The sequence below is a fragment of the Nomascus leucogenys genome, chromosome 17 (assembly GCF_006542625.1).
Source record: "Nomascus leucogenys isolate Asia chromosome 17, Asia_NLE_v1, whole genome shotgun sequence".
NCBI classification, from domain to species: Eukaryota; Metazoa; Chordata; class Mammalia; order Primates; family Hylobatidae; genus Nomascus; species Nomascus leucogenys.
In genome coordinates this window covers 7,070,189-7,094,189 of record NC_044397.1, presented here as the reverse complement: position 1 = coordinate 7,094,189, position 24,001 = coordinate 7,070,189, and the positions used below count along the sequence as shown (strand labels likewise).

The following is a 24,001-nucleotide window of genomic DNA, read 5'->3' as shown; positions in this document are numbered from 1 at the left end:
TCACCTCCCACAGCCATTTCCACCCATCATTGTCTAGTATCTCTTTCATTAGCACATTCCAACCGTCTGCCACTTGGTTTAGAGATGAGCTCCCTGGCTCAGTGGGCCTTTCAGAATCTGGAACCAGACGGAGGTGGAGATAAGAAGATAGGACAGAACAGGCAGGCCACGTTCACTGAAGCTTAAGAAAATCATGTTTAGACTCTGTTTAAAAAAATCCAGGCTGGCTCCCATTCTATAGCATGAAGGGCAAGTCCATGTTCTTCTCACCAGTGCCCACGTAGATGTAGCCGTAGTTCTTGGTGCGGGGAGCATGGTAGAAGGTGAGTCCCGGCCAGAGCAGGCTGCGCAGCACCACCAGGGCGTTGCCCCTCTCCATCTGGATACTCCAGGACCCTGAGATGAGACAGGCAGAGGGTGAGGCCTGGTGCTGCTAGAGCCAGAGCTCTGCCCTTCATGCTGTGGCCCCTGGCTCCTTGGGCAGCCAGGCCCCGGTGCTAAGGTTCCACTGGGGAAAGACCATTTAATTCTCCAGATGCTTTACTCCCTGATTGCCTTTTAGCCATTATTCTTTTCGTTTTAAGAGACATGGTCTCACTCTGTCACCCAGGCTGGAATGCAGTGGCGCAATCACAACTCACTGCAGCCTTGACTCCTGGGCTCAAGCAATCCTCCCACCTTAGCCTCCAGAGTAGCTGGGACCATGGGCATGCACCGCCATACCCAGCTAACTTTTTTGATTTTTTGTAGAGATGGGGCCTCACTGTGTTGCCCAGGCTGGTCTCAAACTCCTGGGCTCAGGCAATCCTCCCACGTTGGCCTCCCAAAGTGCTGGGATTACAGATGGGAGCCACCACGCCCAGCCCTTTTAGCCATCTCACTGCTCATTAAAACCACTTTCAGAGGGAGGGCAAAGGAAATGAGAAGAGGTGAAACTCAAACCAGTCTGTTTTGTTCCTGTCAGCAAGTCTAGCTAAAGGTTGAGTAGGGGAGGAGGCTGAATCCAATCCACAGGCAGAGGGGAGTTGGGCTGGGCCAAGGGAGACACCAACTCCTCCCACACTATACCCAGTGCAGTCACCAGTTCTAGCGTGGTTTGCTGCTACTTGCCATTTTGCTCTGTCTTCCCCATTTCCTGAAGCCTCTCCTGAGTTGGATTAGACCAGACCAGGAAAGGAAGGCTCAAATAGAAGTTTGGGCAGTTGAGGCCTCCTAGGTCAATGGCCCTTTCTGGCAGCTGGTAGACTGGGAGCCATCCTTGGTGGGAGGGGACTTGGGCTGCCCCTAATGAGCCTTTGTCCTAGGTTCTGCCCTGGTTTTTGCCTCCCCACACAGGAGCAGCCCAGCTCAGGGCTGAGTCGTGCAGCCACGAGGACTTGGCTGGAAGGGCCTGATTCCGCTCCAGAACCGAGGGAGGGAGCCACAGTGTGGGAGGAAGGAGCCTGGGAAAATCGCCTCTGGATGCAGATCTGGGGCTTCTATTCCCCTGCGCACTGAGGCCTCTCCCGGCCCAGCCACATCCCTGTTCCAGGCCCTGCCAGAAAGGCAAATGCTTTGAAAGTTTTGGTGTTGGACCAGCCAGCCATGCGCTGAGAGCTGCTCTGAGGCCTTCATCAGCTGCCAGCTCAGCCCGGCTGCTTGGCTCCTCCTGCCCCAACTTCCCACGGGCCACCTCCAACCATGGTTCACCCTAGTCACTCTACACCCTGCAGCCTCACAACTCAGTCCCCACCCACTGGGGGCCACCCTGCATCCAAGAAACCTGATTGCCAGGAACCCCTGACCCTCATCGCAGCTCAGCCTTACTCAGGGTGCAGCCGCCTGCCCAGGTCAAAACCAAAATTTTCTGGGTGTATATAGTTTGGCTGTCCCTGGTCCTGCTCAGGGAGAAGCCAATCGCAAAGCTCACTTTAGCACTGTGCAGTGGCCAGCACCAAGTGTCATCGCCCATGCAAAGGATGAAGTCAGCCCCTCCAGCCCACACAGTGCCTGCTGGACAACATCAAGAAAGTAGTGTCGGTGTGTTAGCGGGGCTCCGGCTGGAACACTGCCCCTGAGAAGGAGTATTTCCCCTGACTCTTAAAACTTTTCTCTGGGTGCTTGAGGTCCTCTGCCTCTCAGACCTGCCCTCAGAGTTCGAGAGTCCCTAGCCTGGTACTTTCCTGTTCATGCATCTCCAGAAAACATTGTTTAGGGTTGATGAGGGTGGGGGTCCAACAGGACAAAGTGTTCCAACTCCACTGCTTCAGCCTTGGACAAGAAGCACAGACCCAGGAAGATCCGATTCCCTCCCTTGGTCACCCCACCAGCCTACAGTATCGTCAGGGGCCCAGCTCCATAAAGACGCAGTCCCTCAGCCCCTTGAACTAAGACCAGACTGCTTCATCTGTATCTGCCTACCGAGGGAGGGCAGTTTGCAGCCTGCCTGGGCCAGGTGCTGCCCTGGAGAAAATGGAATCCTGGAGTCCTCCAACCTAGACCCTTCTCAGTTCACTGTTGCCAGCACCTTGGCATGCCTGGGCAAGGGCTTGCTGCTGCCCTGCCCTCACACCAGCCTGCCTGCCTAGGCTTTGGCCACCTCTTACCTCCAGTAGATAATGCGGGGGGCCGGGGGCAGTGTTCTTGGATGAAGTGGCCTAGGCCTATCAGCAGGGGCTCCTACCCAGAGGGCAAGGAAAAACTGGCAGGGGAGCTAGGGAAATACAGTGCCCCTGCCTGGCAGGGGGCAATGCTGCACAGGCGGGAGGGTGCTGGTGGAGTATGGTAGTGGCATGTGGGGCCAGCCAGAAAACAGCACTGCCTCCCTCCCTCGCATTCCTGTCACACTCCTGTCCTCTCGTCGTCCCTGGCTCAGCTGGTCGCCCAGGAAACACACAGACTCAACGTGCCAGGAGTCACGTAGCATCTACCTGAAGAGCCAAGCACTTGCTGTCACCTTCACCCACTTTGTTACTGCAACTGCTGAACAGGCTGAGCCCAGCCAGCTGCTGTCACCGCCTCCAGGACTCAGGGAAAAGCCCCCTGCAGACTTGGTGCTGCAAGTTAACAGCCCCCGCTCTCCTCTCCCCAAATCCCTCCTGCCCACTAGCAGCCACTCTTCTCCAGAAGCTGTGTTTTGAGGATGTGATGGGTACAGGTTGGTAAGTCAGGAGGGGGGCCCCCAGGGTCTCACCCACCTTGCTAGTATGGAAACCTCAGGCTAGGGCGTACTTACTCTAATTACATTCTCCTGCCATCCTGGAAGAAAGGCAGCTCTGGGATTAAGATCGAGGGACAGTAGGCCAGGCTGGGGACCAGGGCTTTCCAGGGGCAACAGATGGCTTAAACCCTCTCAGATGAGCACCAACAAGATTTTTGTCACACATAAAAATAAATAGCCATGGGTTCCCATTGGGAGAGGCACCCCCATCCCCTACAAGGGCCACAAGAATCATATACCCCCTAGAGGCCTGAGGACAGAGGAGGAGGAGGGAGAAACCCCTGGCTGCCAGACCCCTATCAAATGGAGTAGCAGAGTCAGGCCCCGTGGCCCAGAAGGCTGAACACTTGTCAGCCAGGCTTCCAAGGAACTGGGGCAGGAAGAGCCACCTGCACGCATCCCGAAGGGAAGGCTGACCCTGGGCACCATGTTCCCCTCCCGCGCCTATGCCCGCCTCACTCGCCCCCTTCCCGGTCCTCAACCACCACCAGCAGCAGCTTTCAAAGGCTGCTTTCCAGGTAGGCAGCCAGGCAGCAGGCGCGTTGCTGCCCTCTGCTGCCTGAACTGAGCATTGCTGCTGAGAAATTGCTTGGGAAGGAGCCCCAGTCTGTGTGCACCTGGCAATTCTGAGACCTCTGCACCAGCCCAGAGTGGAGCAAGGAGAGGAGCAGTGCCCTCCAGCCCTCCTCCTTTACCTCCCAGGACACCGATGCTTGCAAGACACCTTCTAGTTTACATTTCCCTTTCCCATCCTGTTTCATTTGATCTTCCCAAACCTGAGGCAAGGGAGGTGTCTTTCTTATTCCAAGGGCATCACAGGTGCCTGTTGTAGCTGCTCAGTGGCTATTTGCTGATATAATGGATGTTCAGGGAGCATCGAATGGCAAGATACTACCTAGGAATCTAGGCTCCTGATCGGGCGTGATGGCTCACGCCTGTAATCCCAGCACTTTGGGAGGCTGAGGTGGGCAGATCACCTGAGGTCAGGAGTTCGAGAGCAACCTGGTCAACATGGTGAAACCTCATCTCTGCTAAAAATACAAAAATTAGGCGTGATGACATGCACCTATAATCCCAGCTACTTGGGAGGCTGAGGCAGGAGAATTGCTTGAACCCGGGAGTCAGAGGTTCTAGTGAGCTGAGGTTGCAGCGAGACTCTGTCTCAAATATATATATATATATATATATATATACACATATATATATATACATATATATATATATATATATACACACACACATATATATACAGCCTCCTGACCCACGGCTGCATCTATGCCACCTGGCTGCAGCCCAAGGTCAGAGAACTCTTAGTCATTACCCCGGATCCGGCAGGAGGATAGTCCACCCCAGAACCAGCTACCCACTCCCATGGAACTTTGCAGATCCCTGGACACGGCATGACAACTCATGAGGACAACAGCTCTCCCACTCCTCTCTTCAGCCAAGGTGTCTCTTGTCACTTTGGCCAAGGGACAAGATGCAGAGTCGTTGGCCTACCTCATGGACACAGAGAAGGAGTCCCAGGAACAGGGCCAACCAAAACCACACCTGCTCAGAAGCCACATGAAGTCACCCTGAACAACTGCCTCAGACCCTGAAAGGATCCTAACTGGCCAGAAAACAGCTGCCAAATCCCATCCCTCCAGCCAGTCCTGGTGTCCCAGGGAATGCTTCCTTGGGATTTTGGCCCCAATTAGCAGCCCAGCCCAGCTGCTGCCTGCCTGGCAGGGGAGCCTCCAAGCAGCTCAGACTGCTCTTTTCCTAGCTGATAAGGACTGGGGAGGAAAATCAGAGCTGTCCGCTCTCCTATGACCATCCACACTTCCACTCCATCGCCATGACCCTCATCAAACCATCATGAGAAAAAGGTGGGCCTAGGCTGGGCACGGTGGCTTATGCCCGTAATCCCAGCACTTTGGGAGGCTGAGGTGGGTGGATCCCTTGAGCTGAGTTGTTCAAGACCAGCCTGGGCAACACGGTGAAACCTCATCTCTACAAAAAATACAAAAACTAGCCAGGCATGGTGGTCCACACCTGTAGTCCCAGCTACTCGGGAGGCTGAGGCAGGAAGATCACTTAAGCCTGGGGGGCGGAGGTTGCAGTGAGCCAAGATCGTCCCACTGGCCACTGCACTCCAACCAGGGCAACAGAGTGAGACCCTGTCAAATTAAAAAAAAAGAAAGAGGCCGGGCGCGGTGGCTCACGCTTGTAATCCCAGCACTTTGGGAGGCCGAGGCAGGCGGATCACGAGGTCAGGAGATCGAGACCACGGCGAAACCCCGTCTCTACTAAAAAAAATACAAAAAAATTAGCCGGGCATGGTGGCGGGCGCCTGTAGTCCCAGCTACTCGGAGAGGCTGAGGCAGGAGAATGGCGTGAACCCGGGAGGCGGAGCTTGCAGTGAGCCGAGATTGCGCCACTGCACTCCAGCCTGGGTGACAGAGCAAGACTCCGTCTCAAAAAAAAAAAAAAAAAGAGAGAGAGAGAGAGAAAGAAAGAAAGAAGAAAGAGAGAGAGAGAAAGAAAGAAAAGAAAAAAGAGAAAAAGAAAAAGAGAAAGAAAGAAGAAAGAAAAAAGAAAGAAGAAAGAAAAGAAAGAAAGAAAGAAAGAAGAAAAAAAAGAAAGAAAGAAAGAAAGAAAGAAAGAAAGAAAGAGAAAGAACGAACGGACTGGTAGTAGTGGCTCTGGGAGGGAGGACCTGAAGAGTATGGGGAGGTTTCCCAAGGTAAGACCGGGAGCATCCCTCCCCTGAGGCCCACAGGGACAGCAAATGCCAGGAGTTCTCAGCTTCCAAGGTTCCAGCTCATAAAGCAACATGGTGGGGTGGACTGGGAAGTGGAGCCAGCAGCTGATCCTGCAGCCCTGAGGTCACCATCAGGGCAGGATGCCTAGGGCCTTGGGTCACTGCAGCTCACCCACCTTCCAGGCCCAGATCCCACACCTCCCATAGGCCTGATGAATTCACTTGCCAACTGGACACATCAGAGTGGCTCACCAGGCTGGAGTGCAATGGTGGCCAATCACAAGTAACCTCAAACTCCTGAGCTCAAGCGATTCTGCCACCTTGGCCTCCCAAAGCACTGGAATTATAGGCATGGGCCACCTTGCCCAGCCCCAACCCCAGCAGCCTTTAGGAATACTCAAAAGCTCCACATTTTACTTCTCCTGTTGCAAGGAAAGACAGCTGCCTCCAGGGTCCCCCTTACCCGAGACAGCAGAGGGCATATAGGGCTGACGGTGTTCCCTTAGGAAGACTTTGTTGGGCCCCACCCCATCTAGCTGGCTTTGGTCTTGGTGCAGAAACTCTATCACCCTCTTCACCCCTCTTGCTGCACAGTGGATGAGGCTCCATGGGCGAAGCAGCGCTACTGCACCAGCCCCTCTCACCCAGCACAAAGGAGAGTCCCATCTTCTGATTCTGGAGCATCCAGCTGCAGGTAAGAAGGCTGCAAAGGGCTTCCCAGACACACCCTGAACCAGGGGACAGGGCTGCTGCCCTCAGATTAGGGGAATAAAGAGGACTTCTGTAGGCCCACCCCTCAGCCCCTGGCTCTGAGTTTCCATCACCACTGCCGTTCCAGGCTCCCTTTGTCAACGAGGGACGTACAGCCCCCTCAGGCTCTTGACAAGTCTGGGAGCAGAGATGGAGGAGATGAGGGGAGTCTGAGAAGTGTGTCTGATGGGCGAGAAATGCCCCAACCCATATAGACCTTCTTCATATCCCCCTACTTGTCCAGGAGACCCTCCTATCTGTCACTACAGCACTGGCCCTGCTCAGAGTAGGTTGACTCAGATGTTCCTGTATGATGGAAGCCCAAATGGCCACTCCTTGGTGGCAGCTCCTACCCATTTAGAACCATTGCCTGGCCCCTGGGGCACTGCAGCAGCCCTGAAATGGCCTCATGATTCCTGGCTTGCCTTGCCCTGTCTCACTCCACCTGTGTACCACTGCCTTATTGTCACAGACCTGCTCACAAGCCACCAGCAGCTTCTACTGCCTTGGCCTTCTAGGCCCTCCTAGGCCTACCCCAACTCATCTCTAAGTAATTTCTGCCACTAAAAAAATTAATAATAAGGCCAGGTGTGGTGGCTCACACCTGAAGTCCCAGCTCCTCAGGAGGCTAAGACATCAGAATCACTTGAACCCGGGAGGCAGAGGTTGCAGTGAGCTGAGATCGTGCCACTGCACTCCAGCCTGGGCGAGAAACTCCACCTCAAATAAATAAACTCCGTCTCAAAATCATCATCATCATCATCATCATCATCATCATCATCATCATCACAGGCTTACTTTGATATATTGCACTTCACAAATACTGCAGTTTTTATAAATTGAAGGTTTGCATGTGTAAAGCCAGTATATCAGTGCCATTTTTCCAACAGCATGTGCTCACTCTGTTATCTCTGTATCACATTTTGGTAGTTTTCACAATTTTTCAAACTATTTTTTTTTTTTTTTTTTCTGAGACAGAGTCTCACTCTGTCACCCAGGCTGGAGTGCAGTGGCGTGATCTCGGCTCACTGCCACCTCTGCCTCCAAGGTTCAAGTGATTCTTGTGTCTCAGCCTCCTGAGTAGCTTGGACTACAGGTGTGCACATTACACCTCGCTAATTTTTGTATTTTTAGTATAGATGGGGTTTCACTATGTCGGCCAGACTGGTCTCGAACTCCTGGCCTCTAGTGATCTGCCTGCCTCGGCCTCCCAAAGTGCTGGAATTACAGGCATAAGCCACCGCACTCAGCCCTTTTTATTATTATTATTATTATTATTATTATTATTATATGTGTTATGGTGTTCTGTGATCAGTGGTCTTTGGTGTTACTATCATATTGTTTTGGGGCACCACAAACTACATCCATTTAAGATGGCAAACTTAACTGATAAATGTGTGCCTTCTGACTTCTCCCAGCCCTCTCCCTCTCTTCAGGCTGCCCTATTCCCTGAGACACAACAATCGTGAAATTAGGCCAATTAATAACTCTACAGAGGCTGGGCGCGTTGGTTCATCCCTGTAATCCCAGTACTCTTTGGGAGGCTGAGGGAGGTGGATCACCTGAGGTCAGGAGTTTGAGACAAGCCTGGCCAACATGGTGAAACCCTGTCTCTACTAAAAATACAAAAATTAGCTGGGCATGATGGCACGTGCCTATAATCCCAGCTACTCAGGAGGGTGAGGCAGAAGAATCGCTGGAACCCGGGAGGCGGAGGTTGTAGTGAGCTGAGATCGTGCCATTGCACTCCAGCCTGGGCAACAGAGTGAGACTCTGTCCCAAAAAAAAAAAAAAAAATTACAATAGCCTCTAAGTGTTAAGTGAAAGGAAGAATCTTACGCCTCTCACTTTAAATCAAAAGCTAGAAATGACTAAGTTTAGTAAGGAAGGCATGTCAAAAGCTGAGATAGAGCCAGGCATGGTGGCTTATCCTTGTAATCCCAGCAATTTAGGAGGCTGAGGCAGGAGGACTGTTTGAGCGCAGGAGTTCCAAACCAGCCCTAGCAACACAGCAAGACCCCATCCCTACCAAAAAAAAAAATGCCAGGTATGGTGCACACACCTATTGTGTGTGCTGTTGCACTCCTCAAGAGGTTGAGGCAGGAGGATTGCTTGAGCCCAGGAGTTCAAAGTTACAGTGAGTTATGATCATGCCACTGCACTCCAGCCTGGGTGATGAAGCAAAACCCTGTCTCTAAAACCAAAAATAAAAACAAATGAGATAGGCTAAAAGATAGGCCTCTTATACCAAACAGTTAAACTGTGAATGCAAATAAAAGTCCTTGAAGGAAATTGAAAGTACAACTCCAGTGAACATACAAATGATAAGAAAGTGAAACAGCCGGCTGGGCGTGGTGGCTCACGCCTGTAATCCCAGCACTTTGGGAGGCCCAGGCAGGCAGATCACAAGGTCAGGAGATCAAGACCATCCTGCCTAACACGATGAAACCCCGTCTCTACTAAAAAATACAAAAAATTAGCTGGGCGTGGTGATGGGCGCCTGTAGTCCCAGCTACTCGGGAGGCTGAGGCAGAAGAATCGCTTGAACCCGGGAGGTGGAGGTTGCAGTGAGCTGAGATCATGCCACTGTACTCCAGCCTGGGTGACAGAGCGAGACTCTGTCTCAATAAATAAATAAATAAATAAATAAGAATATGCATGACTCATGGGAGGAGGTCAAAATGTCAACATTAACAGGAGTTTGGGAGAAGTTGATTCCAACCCTCATGGATGACATTGACAGGTTCAAGACTTCAGTGGAGGGCCAAGCACAGTGCCTCACACCTGTAGTCGCAACATTTTGGGAGGCTGAGGTGGGCAGATCACTTGAGGTCAGGAGTTCAAGACCAGCCTGGCCAATATGGTGAACTCATCTCTACTGAAAATACAAAAAATAGCCAGGCATCGTGGCGCATGCCTGTAATCCAGCTACTTAGGAGGCTGAGGCAGGAAAATCACTTGAATCCAGGAAGCGGGGGTTGCAGTGAGCTGAGATGACACCACTTGCACTCCAGCCTGGGCGATAGAGTGAGATTCCATTTCAAAAAAATAATAATAATAAATAAAAATAAAAGTAAAAAGTAGAAATACAAAAATTAGCCGAACATGGGCTGGGCGGGGTGGCTCACGCCTGTAATCCCAGCACTTTGGGAGGCCGAGGCAGGTGGATCATGAGGTCAGGAGATTGACACCATCCTGGCTAACACAGTGAAACCCTATCTCTATTAAAAATACAAAAAATTAGCCAGGCATGGTGGTAGGTGCCTGTAGTCCCAGCTACTCAGGAGGCTGAGGCAGGAGAATGGTGTGAACCCGGGAGGTGGAGCTTGCAGTGAGCCGAGATCGCGCCGCTGCACTCCAGCCTGGGTGACAGAGCGAGACTCTGTCTCAAAAAAAAAAAAAAAAAAAAAAAGCCAGGCATGGTGGCCAGTGCTTGTAATCCCAGCTATTCAGTAAGCTGAGGCAGGATAATCACTTGAACCCAGAAGGCGGAGGTTGCAGTGAGCCGAGATCACGCCATTGCACTCCAGGCTGGGTTACAAGAGTGAGACTCCATCTCAAAAAAAAAAAAAAAAAAAGGACTTCAGTGGAGGAAGTAACTGCAAATGTGGTGGAAGAAGAAAAAGAACGAGAGTTCAGAAGTGGAGCCAAAAGATGTGACTGAACTGCTGCAACCTCATGATAAAACTTGAATGAATGAGGGGTTGCTTCTTACAGATGAGCAAAGAAAGTGGTTTCTTAAGATGGAACCCACTCCTAGTGAAGATGTTGTGAACATTGTTGAAATGAGAACAACAAAGGATTAAGAATATTACCTAAACCAGGTTTGGTGGCTCACACCTGTAATCCCAGCACTTTGGGAGGCCAAGGCGGGCGGATCATGAGGTCAGGAGATAGAGACCATCCTGGCTAACACGGTGAAACCCCGTGTCTACTAAAAATACAAAAAATTAGCTGGGGGCAGTGGCGGGTGCCTGTAGTCCCAGCTACTCGGGAGGCTGAGGCATGAGAATGGCATGAACCCAGGAGGCGGAGCTTGCAGTGAGCCGAGATAGCGCCACTGCAGTCCAGCCTGGGCGACAGAGCAAGACTCTGTCTCAAAAAAAAAAAAAAAAAAGGAAGAGAAGAGTCCATTGATGTGGCAAGGTTCGTTGTTGTCTTCTTTTAGAAAATTGTCACAGCCACCCCAGCCTTCAGCAATCACCACCCTGACCAATCAGCAACCATCAACATCCAGGCAAGACTATCCACCAGCAAAAAGATGACGATTCGCTGAAGGGTCAGGTGATCGTTCGTATTGTTATGAAATAAAGAATTTTTAATTTTTTTAACATTTTTAGACACAATGCTATTTTATACTTAACAAACTATAGTATAGTATAAACACAACTTTTCAAAAAATGTGTGACCCACTTTATTGTGGTGTTCACTTTATTGTGGTGGTCAGGAACCAAACTTGCAATATCTCTGAGGTATGTTCGTTTTCTTTTTTTTTTTTGAGACGGAGTTTTGCGCTGTTGCCCCAGGCTGGAGTGCAGTGGCGCAATCTCAGCTCACTGCAACCTCTGCCTCCCAGATTCAAGCAATTCTCCCTACCTCAGCCTCCCAAGTAGCTGGGTTTACAAGCGCGTGCTACCATACTCAGCTAATTTTTCTATTTTTAGTAGAGACGGGGTTTTGCCATGTTGGCCAGGCTGGTCTTGAACTCCTGACCTCCGGTGATCTGCCCACCTTGGCCTCCCAAAGCGCTGGGATTACAGGCGTGAGCCACTGCGCCCGGCTGGTGGGTTCATTTTCATTTGAGTCCTTACTATGCGTTAGGCACCGTTGTAAGCTTTTTGCGCATGAGTTAACTCATTTAATTCTTGCATCCAAATACTCACCAGGCCTGACCCTGCTTAGCTTCCAAGATCAGAAGAGACTAGGCACGTTCAGGGTGGTATAGGAATAGTCCATTTAATTCTCATAACTCAATGAGGTAGAAAATATCAATTCTCCCCTTTTTAGAAATGAGGAAACTGAGGCACAGGGAAATGGAGGGATTTACATGAAGTCACGCAACTAGTAAGTGGCCAATTCAGGATTCCAACCCAGCCTGTCTGATTCCGCAGCCCTTGTCGTCCCCATCCCCATCCTGAGGTACCTGGGTCGCTTGCTGCTCTTCAGAAGTGTTTCCCCCTAGAGGTGTGGGTGACTATTGTCCTGTGGTTCCTATATTGTTTACCTAACAATCCAGTTCATGCCAGAACTGTGGAGTCTAACACTTTAACACTTACTGTGTCCTTGGGTTTAACTCTCTGAGCCCATTTCTTCATCTGTAAAATGGGGATAAAAATAATAGGCTGGCTGTGAAGATTAAAATGAGATACGGCATGGCAAGAGCTGAGTACGGTGCCTGGCACATGATAAGCAGTGTCACATTTCATGAGTTAGTTGTTATTGTTGTCATTATCATCGCCATCATCATCATTAGATCCCTCTCATTCTCAGGAACACCCAACAAGGGAAGAGAAAGAAGTGGGGCGCTGAGTCTGTGCCTCAGGCCTGGCCCCCAATGGCCTAGAGCCTGGAACCTGAATTGGGTCATAGCATCCGAGGACATGTTCTTCTCTACCGGAGATGCTCAAGGGAAGGAAATGGGGTCAGCACCACCAGCTATGTGCCAAGCATTATATCCAGTCCCCAAATCCCAGAATCCCAAAAGTAACAGTTGAGATGTAAGTATGGCTAGTATTTTCAGGGATATTTGGGAGAAGATTCCCAACCTACCTCCGTTCAAGATTGCTACAAAAATCAAGAGATGGCCGGGCGTGGTGGCTCACGCTTGTAATCCCAGCACTTTGGAAGGCCGAGGCGGGCAGATCACGAGGTCAGGAGATCGAGACCATGGTGAAACCCCGTCTCTACTAAAAATACAAAAAATTAGCCGGGCGTGGTGGCAGGCGCCTGTAGTCCCAGCTACTCAGAGAGGCTGAGGCAGGAGAATGGCGTGAACCTGGGAGGCGGAACTTGCAGTGAGCCGAGATTGCGCCACTGCACTCCAGCCTGGGCGACAGAGCGAGACTCTGTCTCAAAAAAAAAAAAAAAATCAAGAGACATTGAGATACCTCCTCTCTGTGAAAGCATTTGGAAAACAATCCTACCTTTTGTAATTCAAGAACATTCATCAGTGTGTACTATAAGCTGGGCCCTGGGGAAGCCCCACCCTCAAAAACCCATGGTGAACCACCAATTCCCACTAGGCCCTTGGTTCCGGTGTCAGAGGAAGATGGCAGGTGGATGGCCCACTGCTGTGGCCTGAGGACAGATCCCATGGCCTGGAATTAATGGACTATTACCTTTGGGAATGTCATGCTCCAAGGAGTCCATGAAATCCAGGGAGGGGTCCAGGTCAGCCTTCTCAAGCAAGGTCTTATTCTTTAGCTCAATAGGCTCCCTGAAATGGAAGTAGGAGCTGAGCTTCTTGGCCTCAGACAAGGACAGTCCTAGAAAGAGGTGGCAGGCAGGAAAAGGATGGTTAGCCCAAAACCCCCCAGCCCCCTTTCTCCCTGCACTGGGACCACATGGTAGGGCTTACAAAAGACCCTGTCAGCCACTGACAGAGAGCTGAAGGGAGGAAAGGGATTAGCATTCCCTCCGTCCAAACTCAGAACAGATCCTGCCATAAAGAGAGTCCAGCCAGGCACGATGGCTCACGCCTGTAATCCCAGCACTTTGGGAAGCTGAGGCAGGCAGATCACCTGAGGTCGGGAGTTTGAGACCAGCCTGGCCAACGTGGCAAAACCCTGTCTCTACTAAAAATACAAAAATTAGCTGGGCATGGTAGAGGGTGTCTGTAATCCCAGCTACTCAGGAGGCTGAGGCAGGAGAATTGCTTGAACCCAGGAGGCAGGGGTTGCAGTGAGCCAACATCGTGCCACTGCACTCCAGTCTGGATGACAAGAGCAAAACTTCATCAAGAAAGAAACGAAGGGAGGGAGTGAGGGAGGGAAGGAGGGAAAGAAGGGAAAAAACAGAAAGGAAGGAAGGAAGGAAGGAAGTCAGTCAGTCAGTCCAAGGAGGAAGGAGATAGAAAAAGGCAGGTAGCCCAGACCCATGTAAAGCCTTGGGACCAAGGCTGAAGAGAGTCAGGGGCCAGGAGATGGGGAGCCCATACCGACCACTGGTGCCAGGTCACTGGGCACACCCTCCCAGGTGATAAGGTCACAGCTACTCCTTCTCTGATAAAGTGTGTAAGTCCCCTTGCTGGACTCCCAGACATATGTTCTACTGTGCTTGGGAAAAGATACCCCCCAGCCCTTGAGAAGGGCCCCAGAGAACTCACCTTCAAAGGTCCGATTGACATGGGTGGGTCCAAAAGGGGTCTTGAAGAGGGCGCCTCGGGGGATGATGGCCACAGCCTTGTCAATCTGGTCAATGACAGACACCAAGCGGGTCTCTTCCTTGATCTGGACCTGAGGAGACAGGAGAGGAGCCCCCCTGCCAGGGCACTGTGCCCATCCACCCCCAGCGCAAGGTTCCTCTGCATGGCCATCGCACCTGCACCACCACAGTGTAGCGGCCACCAGAGCCACACAGATCACTCTGGGCAAGCCCTCGCCTGCCTTTCTATCAAGATTTTCTTCCTTTCTTTTTATTTATCTTTTAATTCATAATACATACAGGTGGTATGATATTCAAAACTACAGAAAAAAAAAAATCAGTCTTTCTCTCACCCCAGTCCCTGAGACCCTAGTTGCCCTCACTGGGGGCAACCACCATTGAAGGTTTCTCATGTACTCTTCCAGAGGCATACCATCCTATCAGCATATTTAAATGTTGCTTATTTTGCCTTTTTAAAATATAAAAGTAATCATGCTCACTGTAGAATATCTGGATAATATAGAAAGACATACCGAAGAGAAAACCACTCATAATCCTACCTCCTAAAGATAATCACTGATAACATATTGGTATACTTTCTTCGTGTTTTTTTGTTGTTGCTGTTGTAGTTTCGTTTTTGTTTTGAGACGGGGTCTCACTCTGTCATCCAGGCTGGAGGGCAGTGGCACAATCATGGCTCACTGCAGCCTCAACTTCCCAGGCTCAGATGATCCTCCCACCTCAGCCTCCTGAGTAGCTGGGAGTACAAGCACATGTCACCACACCTGGCTAATTTTTGTCTTTTTTTATTATATTTATTTATTTATTTATTTTTGAGACAGAGTCTTGCTCTGTCGCCCAGGCTGGAGTGCAGCGCAGTGATCTCAGCTCACTGCAATCTCTACCTCCTGGGTTCAAGAGATTCTCCTGCCTCAGCCTCCTGAGTAGCTGGGACTATAGGTGTGCACCACTGCACCCAGCTAATTTTTGTATTTTTAGTAGCGACAGTTTCACCATGTTGGCCAGGCTGGTCTTGAACTCCTGACCTCAGGTGATCCACCCACCTTGGCCTCCCAGACTGCTGGGATTACAGGCGTGAGCCACCACGCCCAGTCAATTTTTGTATTTTTGGTACAGATGGGGTTTCTCCATGTTGCCCAGGCTGATCTCCAACTTCTGGGCTCAAGCAGTCTCCCTGCCTCAGCCTTCAAAGTGCTAGGATTACAGGGTGAGCCATGGCGCCCAGCCCTCTATGCATATATTTAAAGTAAAATTAGAGTCACAGTTTATATTGTTTCATATCCGTCTCTTCAGTTTAACATTGCTTTGCAAGCATTTCCCCATATCATACCCTTTTTACACAGATGAAATTTAGTTACAATTACTATCTAGAGCAACTCTGAACAAAAGGATTTCATAGAGATTTTGTGGAAGAGCTCAACAGAAAATGCGTGTCAACAGAGGCCCCTAGAGAGTCACGGAGCCACCTATTTGCCACGGGCGGCCTACCTGAATGGTTTACAAAAGAAAGGTAGAAATTAACCTTTAATAAGTGCTGAGGCCAGCGTCTTTAAATATGTCACCTCATTTAATCCACACCAGCCTGCAAAGTAAATACAATGATCTCAATTTTACAGAAAAATAATAATAAAACTGAGGCTCATGGCTGGGCACGGTGACTCACGCCTGTAATCCCAGCACTTTGGGAGGCCGAGGTGGGCAGATCACCTGAGGTCGGGAGTTTGAGACCAGCCTGACCAACATGGAGAAATCCTGTCTCTACTAAAAATACAAAATTAGCAGGGTGTGGTGGCGCATGCCTGTAATCCCAGTTACTCAGGAGGCTGAGGCAGGAGAATCATTTGAACCCGGGAGGCAGAGGTTGCAGTGAGCCGAGATCACGCCATTGCACTCCAGCCTGGGCAACAAAAGCAAAACTCTGTCTCAAAAAAAAAAAAAAAAAAAAAAACAGGTTCAGGAAGATTAAGTCAATGAGGTAGGAGTGGGTGAGGATGCAGCTGAGGGCTCACAGACCTAGACTCAGACTTTTGGCATCGCCCAGGTTCAGGTGCAACAGCTGTGCTTTGGGTTTTGGGATTGTATTGTTTCAAAACTTCAGCTCCTTACTTGTTAACTTAGCAAGTCTATTTCCAGGAATTGACCTTCCCAGGAATGACACACAATGGAAATGATGTCTATATGGTCTTTTTTTTTTTTTTTTTTTTGAGACTAAGTCTCGCTCTGTCCCCCAGGCTGGAGTGCAATGACGCAATCTTGGCTCACTGCAACCTCCGCCTCCCGGGTTCAAGCCATTCTCCTGCCTCAGCCTCCCTAGTAGCTGGGATTATAGGCGCCACTATGCCTGGCTAATTTTTTGTATTTTTAGTAGAGACGGAGTTTCACTATGTTGGCCACGCTGGTCTCAAACTCCTGACCTTGTGATCTGCACGCCTTAGGCTCCCAAAGTGCTAGGATTACAGGCGTGAGTCACCGCGCCCAGCTATATGGTCATTTATTATGATACTGTTTGTTAGAACTAAAACTTGAAAAGCAGCTGGATGAAATGGCTCAGGCCTGTAAATCCCAGCACTTTGGGAGGCTGAGGTGGGAGGATCGCTTGAAACTAGGAGTTAAGACCAGCCTGGGCAACATAGCAAGACCCCATCTCTACAAAAAAATACAAAAATTAGCCAGGTATGGTGGTATGCACCTGTAGTCCCAGCTACTTGAGAGGCTGAGGCTGGAGGATCACTTGAGCCCAGGGGATGGAGGCTGCAGTGAGCCAAGATCGTGCCACTGCACCCCAACCTGGGCGACAGAGCGAGACTCTGTCTCAAAAACAAATAAAATAAAACTTCGAAACCTACATTTTCATAAATAAGACACTGGGAAAATTATGGTACATTCCCACAATGGAAAAAAAAAAAATGGAAGTGGGGCATGGTGGCTCACGCCTGTAATCCCAGCACTTTGAGAGGCCGAGGCGGACGGATCACCTGAGGTTGGGAGTTCAAAACCAGCCTGGCCAATGTGGTGAAACCATCTCTATTAAAAATGTAAAAATTAGCCAGGCGTGGTGCCAGGTGCCTGTAATCCCAGCTACTTGGGAGACTGAGGCAGGAGAATCGCTTGAACCCGGGAGGCAGAGGTTGCAGTGAGCTGAGATCATACTACTGCACTGCAGCCTGGGTGTGACAGTGAGACTCCATCTCAAAAAAAAAAGAATGGGAAGGCTCTTTAAGACACTGATATAGAAAGATCTCCAAAATACATCATTAGGTGAAAAAAAGCAAGGTTCAGAATCATGTGTATAACATACTGCCATTTTTTTTTTTTTTTTTTTTTTTGAGACAGAGTCTCACTCTGTCGCCCAGGCTGGAGTGCAGTGGCCCGATCTCAGCTCACTGCAAGCTCTGCCTCCCGGGTTCATGCCATTCTCCTGCCTCAGCCTCCCGAGTAGCTGGGACTACAGGCACCTGCCACCACGCCTGGCTAATTTTTTATATTTTTAGTAGATATGGGGTTTCACCGTGTTAGCCAGGATGGTCTCAATCTCTTGACCTCGCGATCCACCCGCCTCAGCCTCCCAAAGTGCTGGGATTACAGGCATGAGCCACCATGCCTGGCCAATGCCCAGGGGATTTTTTAAAAGGCAGATACCTGATGCTGGGGCCCAAGATCCTACATTTCTAACTCTTAAGACATGGTGAAGCTTCTGATCCAGACTCTACTTGGAGCAGAAAAATTTAGACACACACATACACATATGTACACACACATGCACATGCAAAATAGTTAACATCAGACTGGGCGCGGTGGCTCACGCCTGTAATCCCAATCTCCGTCTGAAAAGAAAAGAAAAGAAAAGAAAAGAAAGAAAGAGAGAGAGTTAATGTCCCCCTAAATAGAGGACCTGTGTGACTAGTGGACAGAGATGGGAGGAAACTTTACTATATTCCTTTTTGTACCTTTGAATTTTGAACATGCGGATTTATTATTTTGTGAAATGAAAACTGATACTAAAATATAAGAGCCTGTGCACATTCCCTGACCCCAGAGTACAGCGCAGAGCACCCCCTCTTCCCAGTCCCCACCCCAGAGCCTACCCACTGCCTTTATCCAGTTGCTTAGGAGGTAGCTGTGTGTGGCCTTGGGCACATCACTTAACCTCTCTAAACTGGTAGGAGAATGTCCTCTTCTCTACCGCCTGGAAACCAACTCCATAGGGTTTTAAGGATGAAACGAGATGATACAGGCACAGTAGCATGTTGCCTAGCACACCCAGGTACTCAATAACCAATGTGTCACAAAGATAATAATAACATTAGTTGTCAGGGACGGTGGCTCATGCCTGCACTCCTAGCTACTTGGGAGGCTGAGGTGGAAGAATTATTTGAGCCCAGGAGTTTGAGACTAGCCTGGGTAACATAGTGAGATTCCTGTCTCAAAAAAAAAGGAGATAATGATCGTACTTGTTGCCATAATTTCTTTTTTTTTTTTTTTTTTTTTTTTTTTGAGACAGAGTCTCACTCTGTCGCCCAGGCTGGAGTGCAGTGGCGCGATCCCAGCCCACTGCAAGCTCACCTCCCGGGTGCACGCCATTCTCCTGCCTCAGCCTCCCGAGTAGCTGAGACTACAGGAGCACGTCACTACGCCCGGCTAATTTTTTGTATTTTTAGTAGAGACGGTGTTTCACTGTGTTAGCCAGGATGGTCTCAATCTCCTGACCTCATGATCCACCTGCCTCAAGCCTCTCAAAGTGCTGAGATTACAGGCGTGAGCCACAGCGCCCGGCCTGTTGCCATAATTTCTATTGGGCTGGGTTTTGGATGAGCCCAGGCTCTCTTTTAGGCCCTCCTCCTGCTCTCCTCTTCACTCACCACTATTTCTTCTTCAAAGACCTTTTCACCTTCATTCACCTTCTGCAGCTCAGTGTGTTCATATTCGTATGATGGGTCCCCCATGAAGCGGCCCTTCACCACAGACGACTGCACCACCATCTCCTCTGTGGCAGGGGGCAAGAGGCTCCACTCTGTGCAGTTCAGGCTGCCAATAATATTCACATCACCCCGGGATTCCAACTCCCCTGCTCACCCACTATTCCTATTATCTTCCCTTCTGTCTAGTGGGTTAGGCCCGGGAAAAGCTGTTGAAATGGCCACCTTTCCTCCCAATGCTGTCGTGAGACTGTTAGACGCCCCAAGTGCTGACTGGGCACGGTGACTTACGCCTGTAGTCCCAGCACTTTGGGAGGCTGAGATGAGCGGATCACTTGAGGTTAGGACTTCGAAACCAGCCTGGCCAACATGGTGAAACCCCATCTCTACTAAAAATACAAAAAATTAGCGGGGCATGGTGGCACATGCCTGTAGTCCCAGCTACTCAGGAGGCTGAGGCAGGAGAATCGCTTGAACCAGGGAGGTGCAGGTTGCAGTGAGCCAAGATTGCACCAGCCTGGGTGACAGAGCAAGACTCTGTCTAAAAGAAGCCCCAAGTGCCAATGGTGAACCCACCCCTTGTATGTGATAAGCAGATTCAATTTCATTCATTCCATGTATGCTGAAATTAAATGAGCCTCTTCCTAGATATCCGGACTATGAAATTCCAGATGAGTTTCTGGTAGCTGAACTTTCCTCAATTGTGTGGACTCATGTTTTGGTGGCCCTAAATTCATGCTCAGCCTGCCCACTGAGTCAACAGCACAACCATTTCCTCCCATTTCTCAGGAATGCCCAGCCTATGCTCAAGGACTTCTCCTTTGAGGCCTTCGGGAGCCCTCACCAGGCCCACCTGGTTCCTTCTTTCTCACTTCCTTCTGCTGGGAGAGGAAGTCCCTCCCACTCCTCTCAAATATACCCTGGGCCTAGGTCCCCAGCCTGGTCTCTGCTTATCCTCCTGCCCTTCACTCGCTACCAGTTCCCCCTCAACATAAAAACGGCTCAGCTGGCCAGGTGCGGTGGCTCATGCTTGTACTCCCAGTACTTTGGGAGGCCGAGGTGGGCAGATCACACGAGACCAGCCTGGCCAACATGGTGAAACCCTGTCTCTACTAAAAATACAAAAAAATTAGCCAGGTCTGGTGGTGGGCACCTGTAATCCCAGCTACTCAGGAGGCTAAGGCAGGAGAATCGCTCCAACCCAGGAGGCAGAGGTTGCAGTGAGCCGAGATCACGCCATTGCAATCCAGCCTGGGCAACAAGAGCAAAACTCCGTCTCAGAAAAAACAAAAACAAAACAAAACAAAACAAAAACTGTTCAGTCTACTAAGACAGCAGCCCGCCAAATCCATGTCCTTCTAGAAAATGCTGTTCCTGTCCTTCCCTCCCTCTTTCCCAGCTTTCAACAATAATCTCAGAACAACAATCGCCCTATGGGGGCCTTTCCTCCCCTTCCTTTTCACTCTTCAGCCCACTGTGCCATGATTTCTGCCCCCACCACTTCAAGAAACTGCTTGGGAGAAGGCCATCCATGACACCTAACGGCCAAGAAATGCATCTCCAGTTCTATTTTCTCTGACATCTCCCTTCCCCCTCCTCCAGGACCTTAAGTATTTCCAAGGACCTATTCTCACCCCTCTTTTTTTTTTTTTTTTTTTTTTAAGAGACAGAGAGTGTCGCTCTGTCGCCCAGGCTGGAGTGCAGTGGCGTGATCTCAGCTCACTGCCACCTCCACTTCCCGGGTTCAAGCAATTCTCCTGCCTCAGCCTCCCGAGTAGCTGGGACTACAGGCGGACACCACCACGCCCAGCTAATTTTTTTGTATTTTAGTAGAGATGGAGTTTCACCGTGTTGCCCAGGCTGGTCTCGAACTCTTGAGCTCAGGCAATCCACCCGCCTCTGCCTCCCAAAGTGCTAGGATTACAGATGTGAGCCACCGCGCCCAGCCACCCCTCTTTTCTTTTTGCAGTCTTACCCACCTGCCTTCCAGAGCCCCAGCCACTGCCTAGTCCGTATCCAGAATCCAAACATTTCCACAGCTCCCACCTTGGCCCAAGCCACCATCCCCTACAGTCTAGATATTGCCATAGACTCCTAACTAGTCTCCCTGCCTCCACATCTATTCCCCCTTTGGACTAATCCCCACCCAACTGTTCACACCTAAGCCATCATGTCACTTCTCTGCGGAACCTTCCAATGGCTTCCAATTAAGCCAAGTCTTACAAGGCCCCACAAGGCCCTGCATGATCGTTTCCTACTCGTCACCTCTCTGACCTTGTGTCCTACAACACTCCCCTCACTCATTCTTCTCTAGCCACACTAGTCTCCATGGGGTTCCACAAACACACTAAGCACACACTTGCCTCAGGGCATTTGCACTTGCCTAGAATTCTCTTCCCTCAGATATTTACATAGCTCACTCTCTCAGTCACTTCAGGTGTCTTCTCAAACGTGACCTTATCAAAGAGGCTATCCCTGACCAAACTATTTAAAATAGTACCCCATCTTGAATTCTTTTTTTTTTTTTTTTTTTGAGATGGAGTTTCGCTCTTGTTGCCCAGGCTGGAGTGCAATGGTGCAATCTCAGCTCACTGCAACCTCCACCTCCCGGGTTCAAGTGATTCTCCTGCCTCAGCCTCCCAAGTAGCTGGGATTACAGGCTTGCAACACCACGCCTGGCTAATTTTGTATTTTTAGTGGAGACGGGGTTTCTCCATGTTGGTCAGGCTGGTCTCCAACTCCCAACCTCAGGTGATCCACCTGCCTCTGCCTCCCAAAGTGCTGGGATTACAGGCATGAGCCACCGCGCCCGGCCCATCCTGTATTCTCTATCCCCGTTAGCTTTTAACATCATCTGACATGTAATAGATGTGTGTGTTTAGTTATTGTCTATCTTCCCTTCCCTGCCCCCTAAACACACACTACAATGTAAGCTCCATAAAAACAAGGATTTCATTTACCACTGAACTCCTGGTGCCTAAATCAATGACTACCACATGGTAGCACATAGTAGGTGCTCAGCAAATGCTTATAGAATAAAATGAATCCCAAATCTCTATCTTCAGTTCAACTTTTTCTTCTGTATTCTACATCTGTACTTTAATATACCTTCTTAACACCTTGTAACTCAGGCACCTCACACCAAATTCACTATGTCTTCCCTAGTCCTGCCCCTGAATTCTCTCCTACTGAGTGGTGCTAGTACTTAACTTACTCAGCTGCCTAAGCTAGGAGGGGTCAGCCTTAATCTCTCCTTTATAACCATCCTTATTCAATGAGTTACATGTCCTGACAATTCTAGCACTTAAATCTTTCCAACCCATCACCTCCTCTGCATTCTGTCGGATACCTCTTCCTTTCAGGCCTCATTCATATGCACACTACAGTGGACTCCTAACCACAGTGCTCACCACACTTTCAGGCCATTTTGCCCACTCTGATCTGAGCAGGCTCTTCTTGCAAGCCCCTCAGTATCTCCTCATGGCCTATGAACAAAGTTCCATATCCTTTTGCCTCTAGAACCAGTTCTACACAACATCATACTACTGTTCTCCCAAACACTCTGAGCCTTCCCCAGCCAACAAGTTTGTCTAACTGTTCCCTAAATAAATAGGCCGTTGCTGGCCTATTTATTTTTACAGTTTGTTTATTTATTTATTTATTTGGAGACAGGGTCTCCCTCTGTCACCCAGGCTGGAGCGCAGTAGTGATCCATAGCTAACTGCAGCTTTGAACTCTTGGGCTCAATCCTCCCACCTCAGCCTACCGAGTAGCTGGGACTACAGGTGTGCACCACCATGCCCTGCAAATTTTCCTCTTTTTTTTTTTCTTTTTCTTTTTTTTTTTTTTTTTTTTGAGACGGAGTCTCGCCCTGTCACCCAGGCTGGAGCTCAGTGGCATGATGTCGGCTCACTGCAACCTCCGCCTCCCGGATTCAAGCGATTCTCCTGCCTCAGCCTCCCGAGTAGCTAGGATTACAGGCGCCTGCCGCCACGCCCGTCTAATTTTTCATATTTTCAGTAGAGTTTCACCGCGTTAGCCAGGATGGTCTCAATCTCCTGACCTCGTGATCCGCCTGCCTCGGCCTCCCAAAGTGCTGGGGATTAAAGGCGTAAGCCACCGCACCCTGCCTTTTTTTTTTTTTTTGGAGTGATGAGGTCTTGCTATATTGCCCAGGCTGGCCGAATGGACTGCCTTATAAGGCAGTAAGCTCCCCTTTACTCAAAAAGAGGCTGGCCGGGCGTGGGGCCACCCTTTCCCTCAACCACCTCTTGACCGTCCCCAGGCCCGCCCCCCAGGCTCTTCCCCATTCCACTCAGCTCAGATCCCGCCCACACCTCCCTTGGCCCCATGGGCCCCGCCCCTTTCAATTGCTACGACCCGCCCACCCCGCCCTGCCTCCAGGTAGCCACCCTCTGGGGAGACCGCCCCGGGGGCCTCCTCACCTATAGAGCGTCTTTCGCGGTGCGAGCTGGTCCTCACTCAGGCCCTGCGCGATGTAGTAATCGGCGACGAGGCCAAGGATGCGGCCCCAGAAGAGAACCCGATCATAGCGGTAGTCGCGCTTAACCAGCGTAAGAGACGTGAGCAGCGAGGCCCGACGGTCCGGGCTGAGGCCCTGCCCACTGCCGGACGCCAGCTCCAGAGACAGCAGGAGGCTGTCGGCATCCATCAGGCCAGCGGCTCTGCTCAACGCCCGTCGAGTTGCTAGGAGAGGCCGCCTCCATGGAGACCTGAAGCTCCGCCCTTCCGCCTAGCTGGACGCTGGGTTCCACCCACCCCAATGCCTACCGCCCAGCCCTCCTCCCCACGGAGGCCTGGGCAAGCATTAGCCCCCTCCCTCATTCTTTCCAGAGTTTGGGACCGGACGTCTTCAGTTGTCACGGCCACAGCATGGCTTCCCCTACAGTTAGGCTACAGTGTGGGGTTGGAGGTCCCAACCCAGCCTTTTTCCATAGATATTTGGCCTTCCTTCCCTGAGCCCTTTCACATAGTCGACATTTAGAG

The 24,001-nt window shown here is 50.3% G+C and overlaps 1 protein-coding gene across 2 annotated transcripts; it reads right to left on the bottom strand.

Moving 5' to 3' along the window:
• Nucleotides 1–167: 167 nt before the first annotated feature.
• RSPH9 (radial spoke head component 9) lies at nt 168–23,723 on the bottom strand. 2 transcript variants are annotated; one of them, XM_030796098.1, is made up of 5 exons: nt 23,440–23,713; nt 18,938–19,103; nt 14,020–14,104; nt 13,034–13,180; nt 168–396 (listed from the first exon to the last, which is right to left on the bottom strand). In XM_030796098.1, exons 1-5 carry the CDS (start codon nt 23,664–23,666, stop codon nt 236–238), a joined length of 786 nt encoding a protein of 261 aa, XP_030651958.1. In that variant the 5' UTR covers nt 23,667–23,713; the 3' UTR covers nt 168–235. The 2 variants fall into 2 exon arrangements, with proteins under 2 accessions (XP_030651958.1, XP_030651957.1); XM_030796097.1 differs by having other exon boundaries at nt 177–396; nt 14,020–14,149; nt 23,440–23,723.
• Between the last annotated feature and the right edge of the window lie 278 nt (nt 23,724–24,001).

Coding starts and splice junctions, on each gene's coding strand:
- RSPH9 (XM_030796097.1), bottom strand. CDS start 23,666: ATGGATGCCGACAGCCTCCTGCTGTCTCTGGAGCTGGCGTCCGGCAGT. Junction 14,150..18,937: donor TCTTTGAAGAAGAAATAGTG/GTGAGTGAAGAG, acceptor CTGTCTCCTCAG/GTCCAGATCAAGGAAGAGAC. Junction 397..13,033: donor GGAGCATGACATTCCCAAAG/GTAATAGTCCAT, acceptor GTCTCATCTCAG/GGTCCTGGAGTATCCAGATG.